This window comes from Anguilla rostrata, chromosome 11 (assembly GCF_018555375.3).
Source record: "Anguilla rostrata isolate EN2019 chromosome 11, ASM1855537v3, whole genome shotgun sequence".
Taxonomy (NCBI): Eukaryota; Metazoa; Chordata; class Actinopteri; order Anguilliformes; family Anguillidae; genus Anguilla; species Anguilla rostrata.
The window spans coordinates 17,025,870-17,049,601 of record NC_057943.1 but is presented as its reverse complement, the minus strand read 5'-3'; the positions used below and the strand labels follow the sequence as shown (position 1 = coordinate 17,049,601).

Below are 23,732 nucleotides of genomic sequence, written 5' to 3'. Positions count from 1 at the left end.
ATCCGAACGGTCTGCGTCGTAGAGGAAATAGAGGTAGCAATGATAACAATTGCAAATACTATGTTGCACTTATTGTTAGTAGTTTTGCTTTGTTTCAGCTCACACAATGCTTCAGTGTTTCAACCAAATATCGCTACTGATATAATGAATCATGATTTATTACAGGAACATAATCAGCCAGATCCATTTAGGTTTTATTGAAACTGTTATCGTTCCGTGACAACTAGGAATCTGTCATATTTTCCTACAGTAGCTATTATTTGCTCAGTAAATTGAAATGTTCCTGTTTTCTTCTTCACTCCTGAGCACCTCCTGCTGAACATATGGGCCAATGAGGGGTATGTTTCTCGGAGAGAAAAAAAATTATAAACTTGAGGGTCAGCAATGCTTTCACATGTTTTTCATTTATTACAAATTCACAATAATGTGTTGGTTAAAACTAATGGCTTGTATTGATGCACCACTGGCCTGACATTCAGACTATGCATTCAGTCAGATAAAACAGTTATATCCCCTCACACAATGCCAGAGTATTTGTTTATTAGCTTTGTTTGGATATTTAGGATTTTAATAACTTGGAAATCCATTTAGGTTATACAAATAATGAAAACCCAGGACAAAAGATAATGTTTACATTTGACTCATTTGCATTTATTGTCTCAGAATTCTGTAACACATATAGCCAGAATTAATTGTGGTAGCTGCGCAGCTGTCCAACATTGCATGACTTCCTACAGCGAACCAAGGATTTCAGACAGGGGCTCTGGCACGACCGCACTGAAAGGCACTAGCCAGCAGTCCACTGTTGGTTTCACATGAGTGCGGTAGTCCACCGTTGTGTCTCTGAAACAAAACATAAATACATAAAGGAATCAAACAGGTTCACAGCATAAGCAAGAAAAAAAACTGGCACACATTTACACAAATAAGGGCTGCTTCAGCCGATCTAGTATGGTTTTTGATTTTTCAATTATACAAACAAATTTGGGCAAATATTTAATTTCTGTAGTACATCATTTTCATTTTGTGGCAAGTCATGAATGATGCACCTAACACAGTAAAGTCTTTTAAGAACTGAAAAATGTAACATTTAGCCCAAAACACCATGCCAATAAGATAGATGGCCACATATCAGATGGTATAACAGAAATGTGTTTACTGAGTGTACTGAGTGGGTTCAAATAATCTATTTAACACAAACGTTAATGTTGTGATTGACTCTTTTACTTGTTGAAACGTAAATACTTTTGCTTTTTTCTCCTTTCCTGTACAAAACTAAGTGCATGCCAAAAATACAACATTCATCATATTTACTCCTTCAGAATTACTTCAAATATCTAGTGTAATCTAGTTCTTTCACTTTCTTATATATGAGCTGTGTGATAAAAGAGCACCAAGTTTGTACAATGTTCCTCTGGCAGAAATGTATAAAAATACATGTGTGTGACTAATCACAAGGCACAACGTCCATCCAAAAAAGTAAAACATTTAAAATCACCACAGAAGCTGCTCAACTCGCATATCTCTCACTGCTATATACTGTATGTATATTGATTTTTCGAGTACCATATGCTGCACCTACATTGGTAATAAAAGATTTAACAGCATGACAACAGTAACATGAAATTATGAGGCATAAATTAGAATTAATGAAAAAACAAACATGGCCAGAAAACTTGTAAAGCTCAAAGGATAAACACTACATACTATTAAAATTCTGTAAGATGGGTTTATCACCATGAAAGTTTACATAACTGTACCTTGTTCCCTGTACTTCTTTACCCAGCATTTCCAGTCTCACCAATGGTGATGCCTCCTTAAGGACATATGACACAGGAGACTGGCCTGTAACACAAAATCCCAAAAACACTTATCTAAATGTGACATGATTCTTTTGGCATTCCTTAAAGGGTACTTTCATTGTAAACACATTATCTGATGAAAACACGTTTTCAACATAAAAAAATTCCAAGTTACTCACAATTACAAAGTACTGTCTATAAGTCATTAATTCAAACTGGCAATATCTAGCCCTGCCATTAAAAGCATTGATATCAAAATTACGCCAAGTTACAAGAAAGAATATTGGAAATCTTACTGATACTTACAATCACAAATTAAAGAAGCTGTATTCCAAAGCAATGCTACTCAATGATGTATGTTTTTATAAAAACCTCTCTCCCCCATTGGGTATCTCCTGATCTGGCAACACTATGTGGAATATGTTTCACAATCCCTCCCTCTCCCTAGGGATTCTAAGACATTTCCGTTACAAAACATAAATACCATAAAATATACTGAATAGTTGGATGTGCACAAGAGAGCAAATCAATCTGAGTTGCATTTGAGAGAGCAATGGAAGATGTGTGTACGTGAAAGAATGTGAAGGAGATGAGTATGTTTGTGTCCATTTCAGATTGAGTTCCACTGAACTTGGCAGTGCGCAGACACTAGTTACCCAGTAGTCCTTTGGCTCCGGGGATAGGTGCTTGCCGTCTAACGTCTGGCCACAAAAACCTGTTTCTGCCATTCTTGTGCAGTAGGATGTTAACACTAATATCTCCCACAGAAACATTTAGAACTTCATTCTGCAGGGAAATTGTTACTCTGCAAAGTAGAGAAATTGATTTTATGTTGGAATACTTCTGGCAATAGATGACTCATTTCATCCACACCAGTGAATTATTGTACATTGCTAACACATTGCAATACTTTGTAACATAATACCTAATTTAGTTGTGTGTTAAGCATTGTAATCCTAGCCAATAGGGAAGCTAGTTACAAGCTAGTTTATTAGGTAGTTTAATACTGTTTAAATGCTGCTGACCCCAGAACATCAGGAAATAATAATGTGTCATGTTATGCATACAACTGTGTTTTAGAGAATTAGCTCCCAAAATGTTGTGCTTTTGTTCGATAGCTAGTGCTGGTGGAAGAAGCTGAGACTTGTGTGCATATTACCCCAGTTAATGAAAGAGTACAACAAATTAATGCTGGTTTTATGTGGATGTATATGTGTATAAAACACATGTAATAAATTATTTTCTACAGTGAAATACTTGCATATAAAGACTGCACAAATATGCTCATTAGCCTCTGCACTGGACAAATGCCTGACAATCCATCAAGAAGAAAAAACAGCTCCCAGCTCCATATCTGTGACAATCTGCTATTTAGGTATAAATCTTTTCATTTCATTATATTCTGAGGTTTGTTAATTTAATCTATAGAATCTGCTGAAAGAACAATTATCAGGTTGCTTAAGGATTATTTTTGCTTGCTGTAAATCATTGAATTAATTAGAAAGTAATAGATTTGCACCTACTTGATTGTCAAATGATCTGTGCTTTAAGGGCTGGTATGTGGATTCTTATGTCATAATGAATGAATGTGCCTATTTCTGCTTGACTTGTCTGGACATTCAAGCAAGGCAATAATTCTTTGTGGGTTTAACCAATATACTGTTGGTTTAGATACATTTGTTGAGAAAGTATCTCCCACTTCAGATATAGTACCACTGTGATGCAGGCTAAATGAGGCAGCGCAAACTTGATTCCAAATTAGTTTTAGATTTAAGTAAATTATTGTGCTGAAAATTGAAATACTATGGCCTCAACTGTTGATCCACATTAGTGCCCAAACCACTGCTCCATGTTGCTGTAGTGTTCACCCCTGTCTGTCCAATGTGTATGAATGTAAGGAAGGTAAGAGATACCCATCACAGTGATGACTTGTGGCTGTGTCGGTCCAGAAGATGAAATTTTCTTTCCCTTCTTTGGTCACCATGATCCCTGTAGTGTCTGCTTTGATGTGGCACTCATCTTTGTAGTTCACCCCAATCTTGCGGAAGTGCCCCCTTTTTAACATCTCACCATTGATGGAAATACCTATCAAATGAACAGAGATCTTGGATTTAAGTGGTCACTATTATGCACACCCAACTTGTTAACGATCCCCTGTCAGTTGAAGCTCATAATCTCAATATTAGAGATGCTCTACTTTTTTCAACTAATCAGCTGGTCTGACTACCTACTCCAGCATAGTAGGAAAAATCCTCAGCAACTACAGGAGAATCTTCATGAATTATTAATGAGACAAAAATTAAGGTAACAAATCCATCATGGATAGCAAAACATTGGGCTGAGAAATGACAAGGACACAGTTTATGATGACAATTAAGGGTTTCTAGGTGGTGAAAACAAGTCATAGGCAATAAACCCCAAATAAACTCAAGGGAAAATTCACAGGACAAAGTGCAGTGCTGAAAAATGACAGAGTGAAGCCATATTTGAAGTAAGCAGGCTGATCATGGGCCTGTGGGGTGGCTCATCCTGTTGAGGTAGGCTGTAGGCCATGGATGAGCCTCACAGCCAGGGATCAAGCCTGCAGGGTGATGCATAATTGGCAGTAGCATCCCACAGGATTACAGATGGTTCAGTGGGCTGGGATCTGTCTCATCATTCTCTGGTGACCCCTGCTGGTCAATCTGCTTGCTAAAGCTGCAGGCTTTAGCAAGCAGATTTACCCAAGCTAGCCCAAGCAAACCCTGTGGGCTGTGATATGAAAAGAAGCAGCTGAAATGAGGTTGTAGGCAGGGTAGCCCAGCTAGCCCTGGGCTCTTCAGTCCATTTATTGAACCATTGGCTCAGGCAATTGGACAGGAATCTGCTCTCAAAGGCAATTACAATAAGAGGTGCAGAACACAAGATATGTCTATATACTGATTATGTCCTGGTCCCTCTGAAAAATCCAGCATCTAGCAAACCTATGTTGATATCACAATACATGGGACATTTTCAGGTTATGTCCTTAACATTCAGAAAATTCAGGCCTTGGTATCTAACTGTAATCCCTCTCAGCAACTTGAAAATGGATTAAATTTTAAGTGGCACTCCTTGCATATGAAATATCTAGAGGTAGAACTCTCAAAGGACAAATCTCAACTTCCCAATATTTTGTTATTATACCCACATTAATCAGAAGATGAATGATGATCTTGGTAGCTTGAGCTCCCTCTCCCTTGACCTTGGCAATGGAATTATTACCAATGAACATTTTACCTAGATTGCTATGCTTGTTCCAATCAAAACCAGTAGAAATTTCGAGGGATGATTTCATGATGAATGCGATACATCATTCATCTTCTGAAAAAACAAATGTCTAGGTTTACCTAGAATGGCAAAAGACAGAATATTGCTCCTAAACAAAAATCAAAACAAACACACTCAATGGGCCTCATTCACAAAACATGCGTATGATCACATTTGATCGCATACTGTGTGTTTCCAGGAACATTCCAGAATTCATCATTTTCATTGTAATCACAATGAGCATGATTGTGCATAAAATTTACAAGCAGTCAGCATTCATCATCTCATACAATGGGGATATGCATAAAAACAAAGGTCTGCACGTGTCATAAATCCCACATTGTTTTTTCATAGGAACATTTTTAAGAACAAAAGTAGGAATCATTTTTTTAAAGTTTTGTTAATGAGGCCAATTGTATCAATGAGGGAGACACTGGATATTTGATGGTGGATCATGTTCATAATTTTGGACTTGCTCTAAAAAGGCGATAACAAGACTGATTTTTTGAATTACACATTGTGAAAAATACATTGTAAGGAATGCATCACATTCACCCTAAGATTACAAAAAGAAAAGAGGTAGGTGACATACATGGCCCCAGACAGAGAGACTGACAACTCATAATGGTCCGAGACACAGCAGCAAACTTAATTATGAAGCATTACTGTGCCTATCAATGTGAACTTAATGTATGTGATTAACCTAATCAAAACGTGACATTGAGGGCTCTGTTTTCCCGGAATCAATGTCACTCGGTGCATGGGCGTAGTCATTGGCATGGCGGTTGGGCACAGTGGGTGTGGCTAGTGAATGCTAGTATTTTCCTGACCATGAGTGAGAATCGTGCAGCTCATAAAAAAGATAAATTTGTTTTGAATTTGTTCAAATTTTCTTTTGCCAGAATTTATAATAAAACATTGCTTAAAACAATAATGAAACAACGTTTATTATGGCCCTGTTTTAATTTATTTCACTTTAAACTTGTAGCTAAATAGCTTAAAATGTGCTATGCTATAACTAATAAGGACAAAAGTATCTTGAAGTTTACAAGATAAACAAAATAAAACCAGCGAAGACCATAACAATGGCAGTGATCCCGTTCACAGAAGTAAAATGACTCGGAATTAACTGTTGCTCAAATGAAAGGAAAAAATGATAATGCACAGTTCTATCATTAATTAATATCAATGGCTTTACTTAAACTGATCAAAGCGATTCCTTTAGAAGGGAAAAAACTGGATGTTGCCGATTGCATACATTGCCAGTGACTTTCTCCTTGGTTATTATTTTGTCTCTGCGCATAGCATGGCCCACATATTTAAACTTTATTTTGTCTCTTTGATATTAAACAGATCCAGATGATGTTAAATTAGCTTGAGAGGAGATAATTAATGCAGTTAATTAATGTAGCTTGCATATACAGTACTGGCACACATTATGAAAACACTGTGCAGTTTAGTTCTCAATTTTTGTCTTATGTTGGTATTACATTTATTATGCAAAAAAAGGAGCAAAATATTGCATTAATCATCAAACTCTTTTTATAAGTGCAGTCTATCCATAATTTGTGCCAGCACCGTAGCTATAATTTTAACAACAGTCACTTAATTCAAATGTAAATATTGTTCAAGTTGCATTTATTTCCATTCTTATTACAGATGGATTCAAGAAAAAAAATTAAATACAGTACCCCAGAGACCACAGTATAAGAACAGCCATAAACAATTATAAACAGGAATAAATACAAGCATTAAAATAATAAAAAAGACAATGAATAATACAAGCAAACTACTATGCATTTTCCCTGCTTGTGGGATTTAAACCAAAGTGAAATTAGGCAGCACATGATCCACGAAAACCATTGATTGGCTTTTCAATATGTTATGAACATGTGCAAAATTGCATGGGAAAGCCTTGAAAATAGCAATCCGTCGTATCCTGGGCTGCGATTTGTGCCGTAGACATGGTCTGAGCAGGCAGGAGGAGAGGGCGCAAATCGCAGACTAGGCGTACCGGAAAATTGCAACGAGCTGCACTGAAATTACAGTCTGCTTCTCGATTGACACACCCTCAGCAGTGACTCTCTTCCTCAGCACCTGGCAGTTTCACGTGGAGAATGTTTGGAACAAAATGCATGGTTGTCTACACTCTTTTTGCTTTGGCTATGGAGCTTGTGGCATGAACGTGACTGTATATGACTGGAAATTCCAAATAATGGTGTAAATGAAGGTAAAACATTTTTAAAAAGCAGAATGATCCTGCCCAATATACACAGGCTAAACAGCTCACCTGTGGCCGGGTCGTGCAGTAATTTAAAGACTGGATCCTTGGGAAGCACATCTTTGTGTACCTCAATGTTAAAACAGATTGAAGTATTCTGGTCCTGGGCAGGCAGAAGGACTTTTAACACTGTGGCAGGGGAGAAATGACTTGAAGATTATCATCATTAGCATGCATAGAGGATAAGCACATAATGGACATATTTTTAAAAATCACATTGCAAAGTGTAAACTGGAAAAACTGAAAGTGAATACACGGTCAGCTTGTTTGTTAACACCAAAAATGGTTTTACTGATAGATAAATTCATTTTAAAATGCACTGGATTTACCTGAAAGACATAAAATATAGACATCTACAAAACACAGTGAAACAAATGAATGACGCTAAATTATTTGGTTGTTAAAAATTAGTCCAAGTAGCTGGGTGCTTCAACCTGCTAAGACACTAGTGTCCCACTGGGGTCCCACTGCATCGAATACGGACTAGTATCAAATTTGGACCACGCTAGTCTTAATTATGACTGGAAATCCCACAAAACGAAGCACACCTGGCTCTAGTGTAGCCATGTCTGCACTCTCCTGAATTGGCAACAGAGGTTACAATGAGCCTTGCAGTGTGAGCATGATTCGGAATTCCAAATTAGGAAAAGGCATGAAATGTGAACCCAAACAATCATAATACTGCTGTTCATAATAATGTTTTCAGGCTATGTTCTCCCTAAAGTATATAGATGGAACATAAAATTGACATTTATAATTCCCTCTAAAAATAATATAAAAAATATTTGAATGTTTTCAAATCTTTTCAGTACCAGCTTAAATAATTATCAGTCATGATTGTTCATAAAGCACCAATGCAAATTCTACAAGATATTGACCTGCTTAAAGCAAAGCCAAGTCAAACCAATAACTCAAGAAAATAACAGAGGCGTTGACTTGTTTTCCCTTCTCAGTAAAGACTTCGGCTATGCACCTACATCTAATGCACCTACGTTCGCCACCAGCAATATACTGTAGCTCTTTTCAGCACGAGATTGGTGAATGACAAAGCTATGGTCCTGTCCGGGTTTATCACTGACTTCAACCTTGACATATTATGTTTCACGGAGACTACTGCGCTAAACGAAGTTGCTCCTGCAGGATATATGTAAGGGAGAGTCAGTAAAAAAAGGATTTTACTCATTTACTCAGAAAATATTTAGCCTAGCACTATAAAATTTTACTACAAACTGCTCTGACATGAAAGTAATCATTGGCTGTTTCAATGACATCCATAATGTAATCGAGTCGGATACAACTAAAACCAAAGTACAGGTAAGCCAATGTTACATTCATGCCACCTAGTCGCATCATTGTAACACAGGTGCGGAATAATCGTAACGGTAAATGAAAGCGCCCTATATTGTGTGCACGCAGGTTTTTTCTGGGCAAACTAATGTTAATCAAGAAAACACATTTTCAATGGTAACGTGAAACCAGACACATCTTCAGAATATGAAACACTGGGCTTTATTCTTGAAAAAAGACTGGGCATAAACATTAAACATAACATTACCATGAAGTGAGTTGTGGTAATGTCCAAATTTGATGAATAATGCCGCTTTTGCTAGTTTCTTAATGCCCAGATAAGCTTTTACAAAGCAAATAGCCTATCATACGGACCAATCCGATGCATGCTTATTATAAATGCCTGTGACCAGGTGGGAGTTCCTTTTCCATGAATCACTTGGGTAATCCAGAAGATGAGGCAATGTCAATGCAGCCAACAAATCTGAGCACATTTGACATTAAAAACAAACACGTTGATGAGTTAAATAAATTTCTTTAAAAATATTAAAACATCATTTCAAATTCCTAAGCCAGGTCTCCCCAAAAGGACACAACATGTAGATGGTTTTAAACACAATCTAGTGTCTCTGATCTTCAAATCTGCAGCCTTCTCCATGACCTCCCTGGGCACCAACCCTCTCTTTTTCTCTTTAAATGCCATTCTGTTATGATCATTTAATACATTTTACTTAAATATTGCAAAAAAATGTTTGACTCACAGACTGAGGTCTGGACTGGTTCAGCTGCAGTGACACTTTCTGCAATGTGTTGATCTGAATAAAGCAATGAAGGTAAGTTAAACAATTAAATATAACAAAACATTCAAATCTGCAGCCTTCTCCATGACCTCCCTTGCCACCAACCCTCTCTTTTTCTCTTTAAATGCCATTCTGTTATGATCATTTAATACATTTTACTTAAATATTGCAAAAAAGTGTTTGACTCACAGCCTGAGGTCTGGACTGGTTCAGCTGCAGTGACACTTTCTGCAATGTGTTGATCTGAATAAAGCAATGAAGGTAAGTTAAACAATTAAATATAACAAAACATTCAAATCTGCAGCCTTCTCCATGACCTCCCTGGGCACCAACCCTCTCTTTTTCTCTTTAAATGCCATTCTGTTATGATCATTTAATACATTTTACTTAAATATTGCAAAAAAGTGTTTGACTCACAGCGTGAGGTCTGGACTGGTTCAGCTGCAATGACTCTTGCAATGCGTAGATCTGAATAAAGCAATGAAGGTAAGTTAAACAATTAAATAGAACAAAACATGCATTACATTAAAATAATATATTTACTGAATAATCAAAGACGCTTTATCTTATTGCAGTTACTCTGAATCTTATTAGTACCAAAAATGTCCTAAAAGTTTAAAATCCAAGCATGAATATCCATGCCACCCTGGGGACTGTCCTCAACTGAAACCAGCGACAGTTCTTATGCATATTAAATAATTCACACTTGTGTTTATGTTAAAGGTAGATGCTGATTCAGTTGTAGCTTTTGCACAATCTCTATACCACAGCACTGAAGAGAAAGGATATGAGTAAATTAATACATGTTAATTTAATATTGCAAAAAGAGTGTTTGACTCACCCGCTTCTTGCATAACAGGATGGCTCCTCGATTTACCTAAACATGTCACAAAAGTTCAACATCCAGGCCTGAATATCTGTGCCACCCTGGTCCCCAGCAAAAACTGGTAGAAATGTTTTCCCATGTTGCATTTGTACAAATATTTTTTAAAAGCACATGGTTTCTATAAGGGGTGTCATCATTTCAGTACAATTCATTGATCCTAAATCCATCCATTTATGTTAAAGGTAAATGTTGATCCAGCTTTAATATTTGCATAGTACTGTATATCTGTATATATGTTTAAAATCCAAGCATGAATATTTGTGCCACCATGGGAACTGTCCTCAACTCAACCTTTCCTCTTATCTATCACAGTATATTTTAATGAAATCTATGCAAGAAAAATTGCATTCATATGCATAGACTAAATTGTAAACTGTGTATATGTTTAAATCCACACCATTGTTGCGATTTATAAATCTACAACTTTATGCAAGCAATATGTGTACAAATTGTTGTTCCTTGTGGGTGTCATATTGCTGGAATGAGACATACATTTTCCTTGAGGTATAATTTTCAAGAACATAAAGTGTGTAGACCTTCAAATCAGATTGTGCTGCCAATACATAGAGTATGTTTGTCTGTTTAAAAGCAAAGACAGCATTTCATACACATAATTTGGCCAAATTCAACAAAAACAAAATACTTGCAATGTGGGTTGTTAAGCCACAGAAACAAAATAGGCTACAATACCACCTGCACTAATAACTGAGTGTACTGTAATTATTAAATAGTAGGCTCTTCTGTGAGGCCAACACAAGAGAAGCAATGTCTGAATATACTGCACAAGTAATAAACTTGTTTTAAATCAATGGCACATGCTGAACACTATCAACTTTACAAATAAAACTAATATAGCTATAAAGGCCTGAAATGCTATCATTATTACATTACATTACATTTATTTAGCAGATGCTTTTATCCAAAGCAATGTACAAAATGACATTATCAGTCTATGACTGTACAAATGCATCCACATTGAAGTTCATGCTCAGACTGAAGCTCTGCTTGAACTAACTCTCAGCTCCCCCCTGATTTTTTTTTCTTGGTATTTGATTTTGAGAACCACACATGCTTACCATGATTACCATGGATTGACGGATCTACAAAAAAACGAAAATAATGGGATTAATTATAACACTTTTTGGAAAAAATGTTAAACAAAATTAATTAAATCATTTTGGATGGCACTATATATGCAGTAAAGCATTCAGTATGCTGCCAGAATTTCATAAACAGTATTCATGCGGGCAATATTATTTTTACTTTTCACCTAATTTGTCCATTAATTAAATTTAGCTAACATTTTATTTTCTTTCTGTGGCTGTCAGACATACTGAATTTGTCCAAATAGGAGCATAAATAGGTTTTTGAATGCTGTGGGTTTCTGACAGTAGGCCAATAAGGAGAGTAAAGTCTCCCCTTTTAGAGTGACACAACCAGCTGAGCTTGTTTATGTACTCTTATGGGACCTAATGCTATGTATAACACTGTCTAGAAAGAACTGTGTGATAAGCATGCACATGTATGAGGGACAAACAAACTGGATTTGTTAGGAAGGCATACGCTGTGATTTCAAGCCCAGATCACGGAGAGAGAAATACGTTGCAAATAACTAATTAGTGCAATTAAGTAAATATCCTGGAGGAATTAGATTATTCACTCATTTCAATACTGGCAAAGTAAACTGTACTCACGCGATTCGGATACAAGCATACCGTAATCTCCTGGTGGATTTAGAGAGACAGAACAGTCTCTTAGTCATTTATTTGCACCTATATGTGCTTGTTAAATTCTAGTATCAAGGACATTCTTTGGCCATGTTATATGCCTGGCTATGCCTCCTCGCCTGGACAAGTCTGAAGATATAGCTCAGTGATTAGCTGCTCTGCACAGGTCTATGAGAAAGGGAATGACTGCTGCAATAAATGATTCCCCCTTCTCTTCAAATCATAGCCACATCAGTACAGCTATTTGATTTGTTGTCTGCATTACACTGGTGTTTACCCCTATATTATGCATTCTGTCTAGTTCGATGGTTCACAGCCTTAGCCAGGCTTCTTGCTATGTCCCAAATGCACCCTAATTGGCTGTAAAGGGCATGGCCCATCTATCCAACCACATGTAACCAGCCGCAATTGCCAGTTTTTTCAGCCTAATAACAGATTGGCTCAAATTAAAAAAATTTTCAATTACTGACTGAAATTCTATATGTACAACCAAGAAAAACATTTCCAAACTATACCAAGCCATCGCTGACTGGCAAAGCTCATATGGCTGATTTTCCACACTGACTGCTTGCCTAATGTTGGCTGAATGTGGCACTATCACTTCGGATATCTTTCACATCCAGATTCTGGGATTCATTTTAATATAGTGTGCGGAAATACAGATGCAACAATTTGAATATATCTGTGCTCACAGAACACCAGCCTAAACTGTTTGCAATCCACCCACTTTTGATATCTCATGCTACATATTGAGAAAACATTATAAGATTTGGGTCCTTCAACTGATAAAAAATAAAGATTAAACAATGCCTTTTTCTGTCAATTTCATTAGATTAAATAATGAGACTTGATCAAAATAATCGGTGTACTTAATTATAAAGCTGGAACAAAAAGAATCACAACAAATGTGAAATTAAGTTTTTGTCCACTACTATTTCTGATTGATCTTAATATGAACATCAAGAAAAGACAGGGGTGCGATTGGGGAATGGGCTGGCACTGTCAGTGTCCTCTATTGGGTACCTTTCCAGTCATAGGGCCTAAAAGATTTCCCATTTCCCCCTTACGTGCAGACCTGCCCACTAGTTCTATAGGACTGATGCAGTCCAATTACTGATAACACGGCAGTTGGATATATAATTCAAGGTATGTCAGTGTTATAAATAGAAGTACAATTGAACAGAGGGGCTACATGGCCATTTTCAGTCTGGTTTATGTTAACAGTCTTTTATGAAATTCCAAAATAAATAAATATCTAATTTCACTCACGTGGCCCTGTCGGTAGTGGCCGCGATGAAATTCTCAAGCGCGAATACGCTATGGGATGGAAAGAGGCAGTAAAGTCACTTCATAATTTATCTGTACCTGCACAGAGGTAATGGTGCAATGGTTCAAGTAGAGACGATGAGTGGAGGACTTACTGCGTCTACCTGCAGTCTTCGAGACTGGAAATGCTCGCTCTAATGGTTTCTCTTCCTTGGGTTTGTGGGCCACATGAGGGTCCTCACCCTCGGGCTTTGTGACCACCATACTAGTGAGTGGGGTCACAAAGCTGTAGTCGAGTGAGCGGGCCAGGATCTGCTCATTGACAGCTGTTTGCTGTTCCTCTGTGAGCAGCACTCTGCAGTCGGCAAAATACACACAAAGACACAATGTGCTGATGCACAAACCATAGTACGAAAGGACGGATAGAGACTACCTTTCACATACTACAGTTCTATGAGACTGGAACACAGTTAGCTCCATAATGTTTGGGACTAATACTTTTTTTTGATTTGGCTCTGTACTCCACAATTTTTGATTTGTAATCAAACAATTCACACGTGGTTAAATTGTACATTCTCAGATTTCTTAAAGGGTATTTTCATACATTTTGTTTTCACCATATAGAAAATAGAGCATTTCATAAACTGTACATAGCCTCCCCTATTTCAGAGCACAATAATATTTGGGACATACACTACATGGCCAAGTGTATGTGGACACCAGACATCCAACACCACATCCAAAATTATGGGCATTAATATGGAGTTGGTCCACCCTTTGCTGCTATAAGAACCACCATACTTCTGGGAAGGCTTTATACTAGATGTTGGAGCATTGCTGCAGGCATTTGTTTCCATTCAGCCATAAGAACATTAGTGAGTTCGAGCACTGATGTTGAGCGTTAAAGCCTGACTTGCAGTCGCCGTTCCAATTCATCCCAAAGGGGTTCGATGGGGTTGAAGTCAGGGCTCTGTGCAGGCCAGTCAAGTTCTTCCACACCATTCTTGACAAAACCATTTCTATATGGACCTCGTTGTGTGCCTGGGGCCATTGCTATGCTGACAGGAAAGGGCCTTCCCCAAAATTTAGGGGAAGCACAGAATCATCTAGAATGTGATTTTATGCTGTAGCAAGAAAATTTGCCTTTACTAGAACTAAGGTATGAAGCCCAACCATAAAAAGCCCCAAATCAAGGGGTGTCCAGATACTTTTGATCATATAGTGTATTAATGTTATGTAAATGAAAATATTCATGTTTAGTACTTTGTCACCTATCCTTTGCATGCAATGACAGCTCAGAGTTTGTGACTCATAGACATCACCAGGTGCTGAGTATCTTCTCTGGTGATGCTGTGCCAGGCCTGTACTGCAGCCATCTTCAGCTTCTGCTTGTTTTTTGAGGGTTGGCTGCCTTATGTTTTCTCTTCAGCGTATGAAACGCATGTTCATTTGGATTCAGTTTGGGTGAATGACTTGTCCAGTTAAGAATTTTCCAGTTTTTGACTTTAAAAAACTCCTTTGTTGCTTTGGCAGTATGCTTGGCATCATTGTCTTTCTGTAGGATGAAGCACTGTCCAATGAGTTTGGATGGATTTTGTTGAACTTGAGCAAATAAGATGCTTCCTCGTGTTGACAAACGGCAGTAACAGACTCCAAAGGCAATCAAAAGCCTAGAATCCAGACAAGATACTATCTGCACCAAGGAAGCAATTGAACTCACCAGACTAATCAGAAACACCTGTGAAGCCATTTTCCCAAACATTATGGAGCTCACTGTCTATTCACTGTATAGATGCAGAAAAGGGTCACTCTCTCTCTCTCTCACACACACACACACACACACACACACACACGTTCACGCTCACACTTACAGAAACAATCATGCTTTAAGATGGAAACTCACAGTCTTTCCAGTAGCTGCTGTACAGAAAGATATGCCCACAGTCTCTGGATGTATGTCTCAAAGATGTAGTGGTCAAGAGCCTTGGAAGCATCTCTTTCACTCTTGGTAAATACTTCATGGAATACTGAGTCATTTCCTTTCTGTAGAAGAGTAGAATTATGGTACATTCTAAGCTTCAAACCCCCCATTATGAACATGAACAAAAATTAATTTGGAAACAAGTCATTTAAATAACATGTTGGTAAAAATTATAGAAAAGATCTCATAGCAACATAAATAAAGTTTAAGTTAAATTGGCAGTAACATTAAAAACATTTGGGTGGTGGGGTGAAAGTGAAAGGTGTGCAGGAGTGACCCAAAATGGTTGTTCATATTGTGTCCATTGTTCACATGAGATTCATCAGCGCTGAGTGAAAACACATGTCTCTCACCGTTTTAGCCTTGACTTCAGCAGTGAATGTTTCCAGATCATTGTGATTAATTTGACCAGCAACCACAATCTCTGAGCCATCATAGTACTGGCCAAAGCTGGTGTAGGTGACATTGGAGACACCAGTGTAATGCATTTGGACATCGAGCAGGAGAGGAGTAGCCACTTCCTCGTAGAAACCCTGCCATTTAAAGTACACACATTTCCCACACACTCTACATGACATTTAAACCAGTGATGCAATGTTGTAGCCTCAAAGTGCAAAACATTTAGTTACCATCAGTAATGATGATTGTAATGTAATGATTCAATTTATGATAACAGAGATTATTTAAAAACCTTATTCCAAATTATTTTAAATAACATGACATGCCACCTATTGCATGAGATTCATTTAGGAATTTGAGAATTACCTGTCAATGGCTTTGGACCATACAGCTAATTATCCAACCATTTAATCAAGGTAAACAAACAAACAAGACACACTACAGTATAGTAATTTAAGTCAAATGGAATGTGTCCATCAGGGGGTTAATCACTTAACAAGACCTCAACAAGTGACAATACCTGCAACTGCAGGGCTGCATCCGAATCCTCATAGATCCTCCTGGCCAGGCCATTGTTCTGAAGCGATATCTTCTCTAAGAATTTGTAGTCAACGTCAAAGCCGAACCCCAGGCAGTACAGTGTATATCTCTTTCGGATGGCCTCCCTAACATTGTTCTGGATCTCATTCAGATTGGTCACTCCTAAGTGAACAAGGCCACCATTAGCATGAGTCACAGGTTGTAGTATGAGTGGGAAGCATCCTCATAAACCCCGCCTCCAAGCTTAAATGTAAATGTCACCAACAACCCACTGTGAGAGGCAAAGAGGTGCTTTGACTAGTCAGTGAATGACACAGATGCCGTTACCATGTTCAGACAGGAGTAGAATGTAGTCACAAACTCCAAACCCTTATATCTGTTAGCAGTGTCGCAGTCCATCAGCATGTGAATATGCAACTAGTATATCAGTGTGTAAGTCTTTCTGCATGTTACCATACAGTGTGATGGTCAGTGTTTCAGTAGACAGTGTATTTGGCACCTGAGGTGGGGTCTCCATCAGTAAGCAGGATGAGAATGGAAGTACTTTCTTCTTGAGGGTGGGACTCGTCAAATATGGACAACATCTGCACCCCCTTCAGAACTGCTTCATTGATATCTGTGCCTACACAGATAATGCAAAGGATTTTAGATGGCAGGATGGACTTTTAAATTGGTTGTAGATTATTCAGCTTGTTTTACTTGCTTGCTCTAGGTAGGAGCAAGCTGGCTAAATAAATTGAAACTCAAAATTTGCATTCTAAAATGTTTACAGGTAAACATCATTTTAAAAGGCAAAGGATTTCACATAACTATGAAATCATCAAGAAGTACAATCATATTCCACACAAACAAAAAGCATATTTTACATAAAATAATTTACTCTTAATATTGCACGTTCTAATATATGTAATATATAAAAAAAATTTTTTTGACTGATTGCTTTCTGTGCTGACACAGACTAAAGTTTCCACGGCACTGTTGTCAAATGAGTACATATAAAGGCTTTTAAATGATGTAGAAACCCCAATTTAAAGTAAGGTGTCACACAAACTTTCTTACTTCCTCTACTTTTGATGTTCTCCACAAAAATGCGTGCCAATGCCAGGTAATCGGAGTTCACAGGAACTAAGTTATCTTTCCAGTAAGTCACTTCACCATCAAAGGTGATCAGGCCAAAATGATCTTCTTTGTGGAGATCATCTAAAATCTTCAACATTGCCTCTCGAGTCTGAAAATTCACAGGGAACCATTGAACTGACATTCATAAAACCTGACAGATATAAGACTAGTTTACAGAGGTGAGATGAAGCAATCCAGACAACCTTTTAAAAAAAAATATTTGGAAGTTTAGAGAATGGGCAGTGTATTATTCAAAAGTTAGACAAGACCATTTTTTGTTACAGAATGTGTTGTAAATTGATTTATGAATTACTCAAGATCAGATGTACTGGGGGACAGAATAAATGTCCAGACTCCAATGCAGAGGACTATGATCACAGCTTGATGGACAGACTGAAACTCTGAACAGAGTGGAGCAACTTACCTGCTGAATCTTTGTCCCACGCATAGAGCCACTCTGGTCAATAATGAAGACAACATTTTTGGGAAATCGTGAGAGGCTAGAGGGAGCAAAGTAATGCACAAAATATCCATTCACCACCTGTAAGTAGAGAACAGACAAGCAGGTAAGTGCAAGATGGTGAGATGGAAGGGCAGGGAAATAGCATGGCGAGAGTGAGCTCAGGTTCATGTGCTGCAAATATCTGTATTGAAAAAACACTGGTGAAAAGTGCAGATCATGTGAAGCTCAGCTTGAGCCTGGGAGCACATATAGCTGTACCTGCAGCTCTCCTTGTGACTTTGGTCTGTTCACATCATAGACAACAATCAATTCTCCACTCAGCCCCATGTCCTTGCAGTGAGGACACTGCTGCTGCTCATGAGATGGGGAGAAATGCACCAGGGCCTGGGGGCAGGTAGGATTGAAAGAAATAAGGGAGGTGGGGGGAGGTGGAGATTGGATAGATTAGAGGAGATTGGTTGACAGTGGAAAGGAGATGGAGAAAATAAGACTATTTTTCCAGACCATAAAAACAATTACGCGTGAAAGATTATTTTACTCTCCTTCATCATGGCCATACCTCTTTATCAGTCACATTGGTGCTGACAGCACTTGCCAGATCATTGGAGGCCAAACCCCCCTGGGTTTCCAGGAAGCGGATTCCCTGGCGTTCAATTATGTGCACATCAATCTTTATAAAAAGAGCCAAAGACAAGTGGGACTCTCAGTGGCAGCTGAGCCTTCACCATAGAATCAAGGTAAAGATGCTAATCTTTTCAAATTTAAAATCTTTCAAATGAGTACACTATGTGGTCGCTCAGATAATTAAGATGAAACATGATAAATCTTAACCTCCATCTATCTGCCACTTTCATTCTTCCTGCCTAGTCCTGTCCCCACCCATGTCCACATCTCTTCCCCACCCTCCATCACCCTCACAGTCTCACCTTGAAGTCTTTGACAACCTGTGTTGGTTGGGCCTTGATCCGCAGTTCATACTTCCCTAGCCGTCGTTTCAATAGCTCCTCATAGGTCAGCTCAAACGTCACTTTGCTGTGTGCAGCCACTGTCACTGAAGTCTTGAATTCCTCCAGCGTTCGCCCGACTGCACTGAGATGCACTTATATTTACATTCAGCCGTTAACAGAAGCTCTTTTCCAGAGCAACCCACACAAGTGTGTACAGTGTACATAGTGGATACTCTTTTACATCTAACAAAAAGGTACATGTAGTAAACCCCTGTGAACTGTTTAGAGCTCTGCATGTGGGGAGCCAAGGTCTTGATTAAATAGGTGTTTTTCAGTCGGTGGTTCAAGATGGCAGTGACTCTGCAGCCCTGATTGTAGTTGTGAGCTCATTCCACCTCTGGGGGACCAGAGTAGAAGAGACACACATCATGTGATCAAGAGGAGAGCTTCTTTAGGGAAAGAACAGTAAGGCAGTCAGTGGGTGTGAAGTCGAGTGGCCTGGCAGGAGTGTAAGGATTGATAACACCAGGCCAGATATTTTATTTTGGATACAAATCATATGTACAGAGCTGGAGGGACCAAATGGCCTCTGCAGGGATACCAGAAAGACAGTACAGACACACCTTCTAACGTATACTGCCGTATTACCTGACCAGGCCAGCACTTTCACCACGTGAGACTGCTTGGCTGTACTGCTGCTGTGCCTCTTCCTTCTTCTTCACCACTCCACTGTACGACTTCCCATCAATGGTCCTGCACCATACACAATGCACAGAAGAGTTTGGAGGCCTCATGTTAAAATGATAGTATTTGAATAATATTAATTGAATGGAATGTATAATACAACAAAAAAAGTATATTTACTATTAATTACCAACTGGGGAGCCTTATTATGTGTAACATAAATATACTAGTAGAGTGCACTCAGTAGAGTGCAGATCTCCGCCAGGCGTGTTAGCTTTGCTGATGCAACAATAGAGACTACACAATCAATAGAACCAGACAAATACAATATTATACGTTTTTACCATGTGCCACTGAAAATCCCAAAAATGCCGATTCAGTGAAGCAATGCTAAAGGTGGTGACATGTTAGCTAATTTCATTCATATCAGCCACAATGTGTTAGACAGAGTTAACGTTGACGTTAGTCTGGCACTTTCGCTGCAAATCTGGACAGGAACAATCTGGACAGGAACAATTCCAAAAGACCAGCGATGTAAAAGATCAATTTCAACATAAAATTCTAACAAAATAATTGCCAAAGATTCCATCATTAATGTACACCGTTACTTGGCGCATTTTTTTGTTGGCATTTTAACGTTGAAATTGACATTTTACATCGCTGGTCTTTCATTCCAAATGGAAGCAGTTGTTGACCACTTGCGGCCCCTGCTGGCCGGTTAGGAGGAGTGAGGGGTTAGCGCTCAATGTATTTCAATGGACAATGATGGAAATTAATTCAAATAAAATACTTGTCGTTGACCGATTTGCTAAATATTTGAGAATTCAGGTTCTTAGCCTGCTGTCAGCATGCACAACAAGTATTAGGCTGATCGGCCCAGTAGTATGCGAGATTAGCTGCAGACAGATACACAAACACACACGCGCACACACACACAGGACCAAACGCATAATCCCCTCCAGGCACTCGCCTGGTGGAAATGATAATAAAGAATGGGGGACATCCAATGGCCAGCTGCGGTTAACAGCCTAATTCTTTCATGCCATGGGATCTTTAATGACCACAGTGAGTCAGAACCAAGGTTTCACGTCTCATCCAAAGGACAGCTCCTTCTACAGCACTATGCCTGATCACGGTGCCATTGGATTTTCTATTTGGTCCAGGGGCAAGAGTGCCCCCTACTGGCCCACAAACACTTATTTCTGCAGCAATTTTGTTTTTCAAGATAGTCTTCCTCCCAGGTTCTAGTTCAGTGCTTTGACATGAGAAGGGTACAGGGTGGTATGGCTGCTGGGGATGACCATATATGATGCCAATGACCACTTGTAGATGACCATCATTATGCCCACTCATTCATTGTTGTCTTTGGCCTCCTTAATTTCAGCTTGTTAATAATAACACAATTTGGCGCTACAACTTTTTTGGGGGAGAAAAGATACCCATTTAAATTAGGACAGAGGGAGAAAAGGGAAAATGTTTCACTTGTATCCCTACTGCACCATGGCCTTACATAAGATAGCTCTGAATGACTGGAGCTCCTTAGCGAGCTTGATTATACAATTTTTCAGGTAACTATTCATTTGCACTGTTAATATACCAACAAAGTATATAGTCAAGATGTAGGTTTTCATTCAGTTAATTTGTGTCAGTGCTCGATAGGGCACGTACCTAGGGGGCTGTGTGAGAGAGTAAACAGAGAAATATGGGAAGTAAATAGGATGGAATGGATGATAGGAGGGAGGATCAAAAGGAGAATGTTAGAAAGCACGAGAAAGCCAGAGAAAGGTGAGGTAGAATGAAGAGAGAGCAAGAGGATACAGAGGCGGTTACAGGAAGGAAGAGAGAGGGGGTAGTGAATGCGAGGACACAGCGAAGGTTGAAAAGAGACATAGAAGAGGAGACCCATGAAAGAGAACTCACATGTTGAATTTGCTGATGAAGGCATATTTTGGCAGTTCCACATGGAAGTTCACCTCTCTGGGTTCACTTGCTCGATTAGCAACTCTGCTGGTGATGACAGTCACAGCATAGCGGCTACTGACCACAGACTTTATGTGGAAGCTGTAGATGTCCAAGTCATTATCCTTCATGACACAAAATTTTGAAGAGCATTAGAAGAACAACTGCTTACAAAAACATACTATACTGCCATCTGTTGGCTGAACATAAGATGCACAGCACTTGCACATCGTACCATCTCAGCAGGACAGCTTTTGCTCTGTCCAGACAGAGTGAATCTGTAGGTGTCCCTAAAGTGTGTGTGGCTATGCATGTTTGGCAATAGTAGAACGTGTGGGCAGACAAAGAAACAAGAACAAATCATTGCTTGACTTAAACATCTACTGAGTGTAATAGTTACCATTAAAAAATAATTCTACAGTGGAGAATATCATTGAACAGAATCACCGACGATAAAGAACTGTGGGAGACCAGGGACCTGTTTCACTAAGCAGGATTACGGAGTGAGCTGGATAACTGCAAAACCTGGAACACCCCCAAATTTGGAACATGGACTTAAGTAAAAAGAGCTGTTCCGGGTTTTATTCAGCGCATTGACCCCGCCAATTCAGTATTTCCATTGTGAAATACCCTGACCACAACCTCCACCAGCTTCCCCTGCTCCCAAAATAAACATACAAACACCAGAAGTAAATAGCAGTAAACATCCGAGGGAACTTTGGACTATAGGAAAATAGGTTTTGCAACTTGTTGCCATTAGAATAGAAACATATTTGTATCTAATTTCAATTAGTCTAATCTTCTATTTATTTTTAATATTAGAGGATTATTCTGTGACATATCATTTGTTTTTCTTTTTTATAAAAAAACAACTTCTGAATTTACATTTGAAAAAAGAAATTGTTATTTATCTATTTTTACAAAATACAACTATCATAGATTCCTGTAACATACTCCAACTAGTCATCATTCAGTCCATTAGTCTTCATTAAAATGTTGACACAAATACTCACTGAAACCTATGAAGAGTAAGTCAATTACAGAAAAACTGAGTACCTACAGGACCACTGAAGCCCCTGGGAGATAATTTTGCTTCCAGAACATTTTCTCATCTCTATATTGTAACACCATAGTAGACACTAAGGACAGTGCCTTTGTGAATGTGAATACCAATTTGCAGCAACTCTGTCCCTATTTCCCCAGTGACCTGGTGATCCCTACAATGTGTTGCCAATGCTCACTCCAACATATAGCCTGTGACATGTACAATCTGTCACTGTTCACATTTTACCCACTGACCACTGATCCAGAGTCAGCATTCACCTTCACACGACGATAGCTGGAGTTCAGGTCAGGTACAGGCAAGCAGATTCTGGACCAGTCACACAGTGCCTATATTCCTGCATCCACACTGCCTCTCAAGGTGCATAGGTGCATATAAAGGAACACCACAGGGTGTGTTCACATTCAAATTTAGTCACAGTGATGTCCTTACCGTGATCTCTCTCCTCACTAGTCTTGAGGAGGAAGACCTCAAAAGAAGACTGAAGAGCAGCACTCCTTGAACAACTGGCCCCATGGTAGCAAAGCTATGGCCAGGGCCACAAAAGATGCATCTTTTATAGCACAGGAAAAGGTCACACACTAAGTACACACCAGTCTGTCAATCATTCACAATGTATAAAAAATGTACTGACGAGGAATAAAAACAGGACTTGGTTTATTTCCTTTCCAATAGACTTTTAGTCTTTCCTGATATTTTCCAGTAGGCAGAGATTATTGCTGAGCAAGCCAGTGAATTGCAAGCCCACAATATGCAAAGCATCCTGTTGACATTGGATATCTTGTTTGATGATCCATTGTTGCTCAAAATATCTTTTCCCAATAGTACATGTTTAAAGGATTTAAAGGATTTCTGCTGACACCTTGTTGGTTAAAATTGTCAATTCAATTGTCCAGTGGTGAAAAGACAGTTTCCACATTTGTTTCTACCCCCATGTTTGGCCCCCCCACTTCGGACAAGATTTCCGTGCCCTTCTCTATGATAAGAGGTAGCAGTGTAAAGTATCACAACATCCACAGACGATTTGCAAATGCACACAATAACACAGCAGTTTTAAGGGGCCTAAACTTGTTTAACTTGTCATTCTAGCTCAAGAATTCCATTTGAATATCAGCTGAAGAGTATCCTTACTGAATATTTGAACAATGCAGTTTGTGAACTTTGATGCTCACATTTCATTGCCACAACCATCCAAGAAGTCAGTCGTGTGTGTTTGTGTGGCTGAGAAAGTTGTCAATTT

General features: G+C 38.8%; 1 protein-coding gene across 4 annotated transcripts; it reads right to left on the bottom strand.

Moving 5' to 3' along the window:
* Nucleotides 1–624: 624 nt before the first annotated feature.
* LOC135234113 (inter-alpha-trypsin inhibitor heavy chain H3-like) lies at nt 625–23,079 on the bottom strand. 4 transcript variants are annotated; one of them, XM_064298331.1, is made up of 25 exons: nt 22,925–23,079; nt 21,391–21,554; nt 19,435–19,539; nt 18,766–18,928; nt 18,399–18,509; nt 18,098–18,223; nt 17,801–17,917; nt 17,317–17,485; nt 16,757–16,879; nt 16,238–16,419; nt 15,672–15,851; nt 15,241–15,380; nt 13,493–13,692; nt 13,341–13,388; nt 12,039–12,068; nt 11,421–11,444; nt 10,300–10,335; nt 9,876–9,926; nt 9,648–9,701; nt 9,420–9,473; nt 7,381–7,500; nt 3,716–3,887; nt 2,459–2,607; nt 1,761–1,845; nt 625–843 (listed from the first exon to the last, which is right to left on the bottom strand). In XM_064298331.1, exons 1-25 carry the CDS (start codon nt 23,006–23,008, stop codon nt 732–734), a joined length of 2,799 nt encoding a protein of 932 aa, XP_064154401.1. In that variant the 5' UTR covers nt 23,009–23,079; the 3' UTR covers nt 625–731. The 4 variants fall into 4 exon arrangements, with proteins under 4 accessions (XP_064154401.1, XP_064154404.1, XP_064154403.1 ...); XM_064298334.1 differs by lacking the exon at nt 9,420–9,473; XM_064298333.1 differs by lacking the exon at nt 9,648–9,701.
* Nucleotides 23,080–23,732: the final 653 nt, after the last annotated feature.